We start from the raw sequence: 10,686 nt of genomic DNA, 5'->3' as shown, positions 1-10,686 counted from the left end.
AGTCATTTAAAATATTTGATTTCAAATTTCACGAGAATTGTCAACTTAAAAACTCCTTTTACGTTGTCTAAATATATTTACAATCATCTGTTATACCTCAATCAGGAGTTTTCAAACATAACAACTAATTGAACATTTGTGCAAAATCTCAACGCTGCATGTCAAACCATTCAGGAATTATTAATGGTTTTGTAAAAAAACGCATAAATACAGACAGACGGAAAACTAGGCATCACAGACCCATGTCCCTATAGTGAAATGTGTTTGTCTTGACCTAAGCAGTAACGCTATATACGTGTGACCAGAGAGTTACGGGACACTCTGTATATTTTTTTAGTTAACCTGTTATGAGAAGAAGAAAACTAAAGTACTTTTTATAGAAGAGCTGCTTAAAAGTCAGATCATCCAAACAAGCAGTTTTTACTTCGGTTATTATTTAATTAAACATTAATGACATGATGACTCAAGTGAGGGAATCTCTTGTCTGGTTCACAAAGCCAGATCAGAGTTAGGGACGTCAGATGGAGATGACAACACATCGCGTCTCTTTGTAGACAGAACATCCCTTATATCTCCACCCCTCTCACTTTCTAACGTATGGTTGGTTATTTCAAAGAAAATTTTGAAAAACTCCTATAGTATTTTTAATGGGTTAAACCAGAAAAGCCTTTACATGGCATAAAAGTACACTTGTTGGTTGGTGTGGAAATTTTTCCTGAGACCCAAACATGGGATTTTTGGCAGCTTAAATTTTTAAATGCAAATTACCATAAAAAAACATAGCATTTCAAAAGCCTTTACAATAGAAGAATGTTAGCGAAAACTAAAGGTCTCTACCTCAACCCAGTACAAAATGGCAATATTATTACATTTCATCAGCCTGAGAGATTCCCTGCAAACGTATTTTCTACTCATTTTCAAATGACCACCATTTAGATCTCTAGTTTTCACGGATCAAAAATTGATAGATTTTATTTTATAAATTAGAATTAGAATTTAAGTTTATAAATTGCTTCAAAATGAGGAGTCATCCAATGGAGATCTACTCTTTGAATTTTTAAGCTGGCCTCAAAACACAATTATCATACTGAACGAAAAGTGTACTTTTATCCAATATAAAAGTATGCAGGGGTAATTTTTCCTGGTTTAAGTTTATAGGGGTTATCAATACTTTTGAAAAAGTTGTATAGTGAAATTGGAAGCGTAAGAAAATAGTGCAACGCATTGTAACGTTTAAGGAAGCAAGAGAGTCTGTGATTTATATTTTGTAAATTAGTTGAAGTTGCAGTGACTTTTTCTACATAACTGCCAACACAACTCACTGTTTTGTAAATTAGTTGAAGTTGCAGTGACGTTTTCTGCATAACTGCCAACACAACTCACTGTTTTGTAAATTAGTTGAAGTTGCAGTGACGTTTTCTGCATAACTGCCAACACAACTCACTGTTTTGTAAATTAGTTGAAGTTGCAGTGACGTTTTCTGCATAACTGCCAACACAACTCACTGTTTTGTAAATTAGTTGAAGTTGCAGTGACGTTTTCTGCATAACTGCCAACACAACTCACTGTTTTGTAAATTAGTTGAAGTTGCAGTGACGTTTTCTGCATAACTGACAACACAACTCACTGTTTTGTAAATTAGTTGAAGTTGCAGTGACGTTTTCTGCATAACTGCCAACACAACTCACCGTTTTGTTCTTTATTAATGGACCGCCTTGCCATCAGCTGAAACACGAAAATGTTTACATCCAACTTATGTTTGCTTTCACAAAAATGTTCATAACGTTCAGATACTGTATTGGCATCCATTGCTAACTTAACTGTCAAAATTGAAAACTCTTAAACATTTTTGACAATTATTTTCCAAAAGTAAATTATAGAATTGTTAAAATAAGGATGCGGGAAAGATAAAGCATCAGATAATTCCTCTCTTTTGGATTAGTAGACTAGTTATACTTATATATAAACTAAACACAGTTTTAACATATGATTATGTTCAGTAATGGTTAAATGCATAGTGTAAAATATTTGGGTAACTGAGTAGTTAAGTTTAGTAAGATACATGAATATTAATAAATCAATATAAAAATATTTTTCACACAAACGCTCTCTAAGATTACATGACACCACCCATTAAACATGCTACACATTTGATAATAGGGCCGAAATACTGTATACTTGCAGTATTCACAGTCAATGATGCCAGTAACGAAACCCTAAATTTAGTAAAATCTACATTTAGCATTTACCCTAAATTTATCTTTACCATTGCAGATTTACTATTATTTAGGTCAGCAGACATATTACCTGTCTCTGACTGTACAAGAGTTATCACCGATGTTGCAGATTAGCTGGTTACATCGACTGTAGCAACCATTGGACAGCTGTTGTAGATCAGGCTGATAGCAGTTAACTATGAGTTATCTATGAGGTCAGAGAACATTTAGCTCTAACTCTTAATTCAATTAATCCCCGATGTGCTTTGCTATTAGTTACTGTTAGTATACCTTAATAAGTTATATTATCTCTAATAGATTCAATTTACTATCAACTATTTTTGTTCCTGTTATTAAGTGGTTAATTGTAACGTAAGACCAAAAATTCAAAAGTTTGTCTCAATATCAAATTTGTTGTTGTGTATCTCAAACAGTTTAGGAGTTGTTAAATTTTGTTTGTTTGTAAAAAAGCACATAAATACAGACAGATGAAAAACTAGGCACCACAGACCTATGTTTCTATGGTGAACTGTGTTTGTTTTGACCTAAGCAATAACGCTAAATACATGTGTCCGAAGAGTTACGGGACTCCATGTACTGTATAATTAATTTATCTGCAACGTGTTTTTTATCGATATAATAAAACAATAACACTTTTTTTAAATAGGTACTTTGCACAATAGTTGCACAAATAACAACTTTTGTGGTCTTGTGTCCAATAACTTTGTGGTATTCCATTTACAACTTTACCCATAATGCTGTTCGCCCAAGTTGCTCAATCAGTGCCTCTGTACAGTAACTACTCTAGATTACCTCGGACCTGTCCAAAGCAAACGCTTCCCGAGGTTGATTGGTTTCTGTAACAGTTACAGTCCCGCTTCAGACGTCGTCAGAAACACGAATACCAAGTCATCAAACCTTAGTTTTACAATGTTGGTATTATATGGATGGTTTATGTATTGTTTATTGACCACGCAACAGTAAACCAAACGATAAAGGCGTACTCTTCCGAAGAAATAGAATTGGAATAAAACAACTTTTGCCTACTAACTACAGGATGGCGTTACTTCACTTCAATTATACCCTAAAAGATTTAATGACCGAATTTTAAATATAATTAGGTTCTTTACATTTCATATAACAGATTGTAGCATTGTAATTACGTAACATAACATTTATTTGGTTGTTTTAAATTTTGTTGATAATAAATACTAACAAAAACACGTTGTCGTGTCAAGATTCGTGAATAAATAACACAATTCTCAGTCATCGTTTTTTAAATTCTGCAATCGTAAGGAATACCGTGCCTCCTAGAAAAACTTGCTTCTGGGCCCAATATTTATGTTTAGTTGAGACATGAATAAAAAAACATCGAGTAATTTTTTTAAAATTATCTCAATGGAAGGGTCTAATCACACTGTTACTGATAAAATACTAAATCTAATTATCAACTTTTGTATTTTTTCTTTGGATCAAGATTTACAAAACCAATTTTAGTGGATCAACAGATGTTTAGGGTCGTCAGGCATTCTTGCCCCCTGCATGACTTTTCTCGTGTTGTGGGGTTCCAAGAGGTCTAAAACATATTCTATGACTTATCATGATGCATTTGTAATTTTCATCTATATACCATTGTTATCGAGTATATCTGAAGTATATTTCAATTAGATCAAGTATGTGCACGTATTATATCAACGAATAAATAGTAGGCCACCTACAACAACAATAATCACGCAATTTTGTTTAGTAACCTTGACAGTTCTCGTCTTGGATGATACACATGAATTAAATCTAAGTTACGTTAATTCGTTTTACAATGCTTTTAATTCACTAATTCAACGACTAATATCTCGAAAATTAACACCACAAAATTTTATAGTTTATAGTTTGGTTTAAAACGTACTTGGAAAATTAGTTATGTCAGCAAAAAAATACACCTGCTAAAACCCTATTGAAACCTATTAATTTACAATCGTATTACCCATATTGAAAATATTCTAATTATAATTAAATATGTCAAGTAGGCCTATCTAAACATTTCAATTTTACGATTAAATTGGTTATTTGTTGGCTACATATATCAATTAAGAAAAGGGTCGATGTAAAAAAGATAATTTACCTTCTAGGCTAAAAACATTTGTCATGCTGAATAGATTCATGATGTTGAAATTGAAGTAGGTTAACTGTGATCGGAAACTGGATGACGTGTTATTATTGCAGTTTGTGGTAAAATGAAATGCAATTCCTCCCTAATGATTACACGGGAACATCACACAATACCAACAATCGATATAACCCGTGGAAGCTTTGGTTGCAATATCCCAATATCATCAGCATTGCATATTAACACCGAAATTATTAAGCATTCCTGGATATAATTTTCAAAATTGATGTAACAGTATAAATTTACGATTGCAATTTTCTATCTGTAAAGGAATTATTACCGATAAACTTGAATGGCGCAATGACAAAAGTCTTTCATCTTTATCAATTCTTCACACCACTAAATCACAAAATACCTAAATTGAACTTCCGCGACTTTTCGATTTTCTTAATTACCAGAAAAAAATGTGGTCGTCCTTCATTGATGAAAAGTGTGAAAACTAAAGGAAATTTAAAAAAAATTCAATTAGTAAAAGCGTATTATATTGTCATGAAATAACTATTTTCAATAGCCACTGAGGTTGGATTCGTTATTAGTGACGGTGAGTTCAGTATGGCTGACTTCTTCAGTCGATGATAAGAACCAAAGTTCCACTACGATTCTGGACTAGAATAAAAGCCTGTCTACACGCAGTAAGATACATAGAACAGGACAAGATGTGTACCCAAAAAGAGCATCACCGGGCATCACCCAATCTGAAAACACAAAATGCTTAGAGCTGATAAGTAAAGAAATCCATACAAAGGGGAAAAATTCAAACATTAAAAAGGAGAAGAAAACGATGGACGCAGATGAATTAAAAGCTCAACTACAGAATTGTCAGACTAAAACCACTGAAGGTGACAGTCCTTTAGTGATGGTACTTTCTTTGCCTTACCCTTACGTTTTTACAACACTTATCATATTTAAAAGTTATTACAAAATAACACATCAAAAGAGGACAGTTTTATTTTAGTTCAAATGAAAGAGGAAAACTTGTATTTTACCGTGACGCTCAAGAAAGGTTGGCAGATATTGTGACAACGACAACTTCCCAGGAATCTGCTGAAACGTCAGCAAACAACGTAATACAAAGTCCAGGAAAATTGTATGACGTAACTCTTGTCGTGGGGTTTAAAAGCTAAATATTGTCGCTAGGCAATACAAGGAGGATTGAAATGTAAAAATTTTGCGTTGGCTTAGTTTAGGTTATACAGCTTAAATTCTTGTATCAAAAGAAAATTATAAGGATAACTTTGAAGGTACTTCAAATTAGAAATACGGACAAAGGTAATATATTTTTGTATAACTTAAAAAGATTATATTTTGAATCACTTTGTTCCTATCATGTGACGTGTTATTTGTTCGTGTATTACAATTAAAAATAAAACCTATACTAATCCTCTTGGGAGTAAATACAATACATGTACGTAATGGAAAACAATGGATTATAATCTCTGAATAATGCGTTTACATTCACTATCTGTAGTTATAAATGTGATAGAAACTACAGATCTATTCTATTTTGTAATTGATCTCAAATAACATTATTATCACAATTACAGCTTATCATATTGTATCTATCACACTCTAGTTTTAAATCAACAATTTACAAGAGTTACATGAGATGCCTTTAGAAAATATTCATTTTCATAATATATATACGAATACGAAGTTTTCAGAACCCATTCGGCGTAATGAAATAGTAATACTGTGGTAGATGTTTTTGAAATCCTAAATCAGAAACATTTACTACTTTTTAAAGTTAATTATTACACATAATTTATTTTTCTATTAACTTCACTTCTTTGGTAGAGGTAAAGCAACACACATTTTTATTGTGTCCACACCAGTCGAATCTTGTAGTATATAATATCGTAAATCACGTAGGCCTACTATAGTAGTTTCGTGATATTATTAAGTAAGCTTTAAGGGAAGCTGGCCAAAGGCCTAAATTACAGTGAGAAGGTAAAGTAGATGAAGGTGGTCAAAACGCGGGAATTATATTTCTGAGGTCGATGTGCAAGTCCCGCCAAAACCAAATTACATTTAGCTATATGATGATAATGGTTTAGAGCCTCCCTCAGCTGTAGATTCACCTTTATCGAAAGAGGACAAATCACTCAAACGAGGAAAATGTTTCTTATTGAACAATTCTTACCACAAACAAACCATCCAATAAATAAGGAGAATATTAGTTATAAATCGGATCTTTGGAATTTGTGACGAACTTTCTGTTATGTTAATACTAAGGCCCTAGTTTCATTCCATTACTGTTACACAAAACTTAGCCTATTGTTTACACTCATGTTTTTGCGATTTCCATCTTAAAGTTTGCCTACAACGCATGCTAGTATCCCAACCACGAATACTAGAAAAGACCCGATATGGATCATAAACATAAACAAATGACGTTTTTGGCCCGAAAGTAAACAAAACCGTATGTTAGTTAATGCTATTAGTATAGGGGTTTTGTTTACCATCGGGTCGAAAACGTCATTTATTTATGTTTATGATCCATACCAGTATTTATCTAGTAGCCTATTTGTGATCCCAACCAAGTCTTAAAAACGGCGAGGTGTTTTCAAAACAGTAAATAATAAACAACTAATCCAAAACTAATACTAATCAGCAATTCTAACTACTTTATAGTTTTTCGTTATTTAGGTCAAGTTAACTTAAATGTCATTCGCAGGATGGACCACAAGGAGTTTGTGAAGCAGATGCAAGACACGCACAAACAGCTGATCGACGAAGACAAGCAAGTAACGTCACAGCTGGCGGACATGGAGGCCAAGTTTGACACGGAGAACAAACTGACGACATCAGACTTCAACGAGATCTACGGCGAGAGTGTGAAAAACTTCCGCTTGGACTTTGGAACTGTCTGTGAGAAAGGACGGGACGAGGTAAACAAAAATATAGTGTTGAATGGTAAAATATGTTGCATGTTGACAAAATAACTTGGTTAGCAGTCAAGCAAATCAAGTTCAATGTATGGAATAATATAAAAATAAATCCAATCAACTAACGTTAGTATCTGTCGTATTAAAAGTTTAAACACACGTCTCTGTTGGTTGTAGCGTAGTACCTTTTGCTTCTTTTCGAAGGTTAAGGTCCATATTTTTTTATTACAGTACTAACGTGAGAGTTCTGTCATATGGTTGCTTAATTGATTGATTTCCCAATAAAATTTGCGATCCGGGTCCAAAATCGATCCCGTGTTGCGTTGTCGTGTCTTTCAAGTGGGACGAAAACCTGTTGCAGCTGTTTTAAGACTATGTCTCCAACAGCCTTATGGGGAAGGGGTTGCAGCTGCTCGACAAGCGCTTATGAACCACGAATTGACAACTGCTGGAAAGGGTAAAATTGTTGGTTTCAAAATTTGAGGTTGGTTGTGTGTGTGGATCATGATCGGTCGATAGTTGTGGAATTTTCGGGTAGGGTTGTGGCATGAGCTACAATAGGTGAGACCTGAAACAGCTCAAATCGAAGTTTGAATGATTGTGGGCATTTGACGGGGCCATTGAAGTTTTATGGTTCGATGTGTTGTTATTAATCAGGTGGTTGCGGTTGGTTGGGTGTTGAGGCGTTAAGGGAATTCTCTGAGGTGTGGTATGGTGTGGGCGTCGTAAGCTTTTTAGTTTCTGGTCCAGGGAAACGCTAACCTCAAGGCATGGCTCTCGATAGCTGAGATGTGGTGATAAGGGGTTGTCATAGGCGGAGATGGGCGTTGTCCCACTTGCAATTGAACCAGTAATAACAGTCGGCAGATTTACCAAAGTAGTACAGATAGTCAACAGACTTCGTTTTGTACTTTAAAAGTAGCGGCGCTAATTCTTTTTATTGTTTTGTTCCATTTTGTAGTAAATTACCTGCGTAATCCTTTACCTTATCCCACAACATAACAGCTATTAATTAATTAAAACTTACTTGTTTTTGACATTTTTTGTTTTAAGCTCAGATTTATTTCAACCACAGGCGTTGTAGTGTTGTCAACCTTAAAATAAAAACTATGAAAATACCATTAGCCTACTATAAAATGTTTGATTTCCCTGAGATAATATAAATTTAAAAATTTAATGTAAATGTGGAACTAATCCTTACCAACAATTGTGGTTAAAGAAAAGCAAAAACGATATGGCAAAAATTTGCCTTTCGTTCTAAATGTACATGACACATGAAACACATCTCGGAAAAATAAATATATCTCTACTATTTAGGTCGACTAACACATTTGCAAAGAGAAATGGTGCATTGCGATGTAATTGTTGAATCACCTGAACGTCCAATTTAATCTTACAACCAAACATGTCCGCTATCTAAATAAACTGCATTGCTATTTACTGCAATGTCTGTGCACTGTTGGTGAGATGATGCTCGTCAATCTACATAAATATGATAATAAAATATACCAGTATACCAAGTACTATACTAAGTCGCAACCAATATTGTTGTTTATTTTACGTTGATTTAAATTATTCTATTGAATTAAACGTGAACTAGTTTAGCTCCCCCCCACTTTACATTATACCACAAATTAAATTTAATTCACTCCGTCATATTCAAATTCATACAGTTAAAAGTTATCCAAACAGAGAGACCCAAAAAACTATGAATTGAATTTGATTGACCCATCGTATATACTAAATCCCCGATACCAATAAAAATTCATGGTTAGTTAGAAAATGGTTTTAGAAAATATTCATGGAGTTAGTTTTTCGACGCACCTACGAATGGCAGGTGAAATTTACCAGTATTTTGGGTCATATAAATTTAAATAGCTTGCTTCATTGTGAACACGTTTAAGCAATTAATTCGGTGTAAGTGTAAGTTTACAATTTAGCTTTAGTAGTTGCTAAAAAATACGAGTGAAGATTGCTAAAAAGATTGCCTTGTGCTCTCGGTCCAAGTGAAAATCACAAACTGACTACAAAGTAATTAGAAAATCTGAATTCGAGACTTTTTATCCTAAATGACGTTAAATTTTATTGCTATGCATAAACTTTCACGAGGCAAAAAACAACAAAGTAATAAGTAGTAAGCAGCATCGATGACAGTGAGTGGTTCAATGTATCGTTTCGATACATTAACTAGATCAGATCACGGACGTGTTGATAAAGTTCCGGTTAATGTCTGAGGCAAGTGAGCTAACTTTCCTCAGGTAAAGGGCTGTTTCTTAATTTGGTTCATTTTCATCTTTAATTTAGTAAACCTCTAACAATTTTCGTTAAAGAAATGCTATAAAAACTTTTGGATTGCACCACCTTCATTGTGATGTTTCAGTGAGTTTAGTTGTTTGCTGGGACTGCTCAAAAAATTGATCTTGTCTGGAATTGGTTAGCAGTGCTGGCAGACCCCGTATATATTATGAATGTTGTATATTCCCTCGTAGCCTGTTGCAGCTATTGATGAGGACAGGATGTGTGTATAAAGGTTTTTGGATGTATTTAGGAGGGGTTGTTAAGCAGTTGTCTTTCCTCGTGTTTTTTATAACTATGTGTATCACATACTGACGTTATGATTAATCTTGACTTATGATTAATCTAGATCTATATGATATACTCGTATTTTTAACGACCTAATCTTGCAAACCTTGTTTATTACAGATCCTTAAAGAGCTCCCAAAAGCTAAAAGACTTTGTCAGAAGAAGAAGATTGCCCAGGAGTATCTTACCTGTGTGGAGATGACTCGTCTAAAGGCAGCTCAGAGAGCGCAGCAAAACTGACACTGAGACGATCGAGTAAAATAAAACTTTACCAGCAAGATATTTTATATTTGATTGAAAAATAATGGTTTTATTCCACAGAAATACACTTTTTACTCTCATTTCATTACCGAGTATACGAAGACAAAGTAGAAACCCATCCTGTAACAGTGTCTTCTCCGAGTAAAATACTTATGAATGGGTAACTTAGGAGAGGTTTTGATTTGGCTATACTTTTCGGCGATCCCCTAATGCCAGGTGGAGCATGCTTTACAATCTTAGGCCAGTAAGGATTATTGTTATACAGGTAAGTGTTTTATATTTTCGTGGTCCTATTTAGTCGGATGTCCACTTTAGCGATTCAGTCAATGGGAAGCACAGTATACAGCACCGGACTAAAACAGGGCCCTAGGCGGTAGTATGTATGCAGCAAGATGAGTGGAATGCATATGTCAGTGATTTAGGGGTGCGCTCTACCTCAGCTTGGAAATCTCAGTTCGGGCTTCAGTAGCTATGTTGCACCATTGGACAGTGCCGCGAGAAGCGCTTGCAGAGGTTTCCAAGATTACTGTTTTCGAATTAACCAATAATGATAGCCACGCACTCTAAACGGCTTATA

The 10,686-nt window shown here is 34.3% G+C and overlaps 1 protein-coding gene across 1 annotated transcript; it reads left to right on the top strand.

The window, feature by feature from the left end:
• Positions 1–5,533: 5,533 nt before the first annotated feature.
• Positions 5,534–10,097, top strand: LOC128985377 (uncharacterized). The gene is made up of 3 exons (XM_054404814.1): positions 5,534–5,649; positions 7,055–7,268; positions 9,969–10,097. The coding sequence occupies exons 2-3, from the start codon at positions 7,056–7,058 to the stop codon at positions 10,086–10,088; spliced, it is 333 nt and encodes a 110-aa protein (XP_054260789.1). The 5' UTR covers positions 5,534–5,649; position 7,055; the 3' UTR covers positions 10,089–10,097.
• Positions 10,098–10,686: the final 589 nt, after the last annotated feature.

Source organism: Macrosteles quadrilineatus, unplaced genomic scaffold (genome assembly GCF_028750875.1).
Source record: "Macrosteles quadrilineatus isolate MER2022 unplaced genomic scaffold, UCM_ALF_1.0 Scaffold_2__2_contigs__length_208266976, whole genome shotgun sequence".
Lineage (NCBI taxonomy): Eukaryota > Metazoa > Arthropoda > Insecta > Hemiptera > Cicadellidae > Macrosteles > Macrosteles quadrilineatus.
Note: the sequence above shows the minus strand (reverse complement) of the source record. Positions and strands in the feature narration are given on the sequence as shown.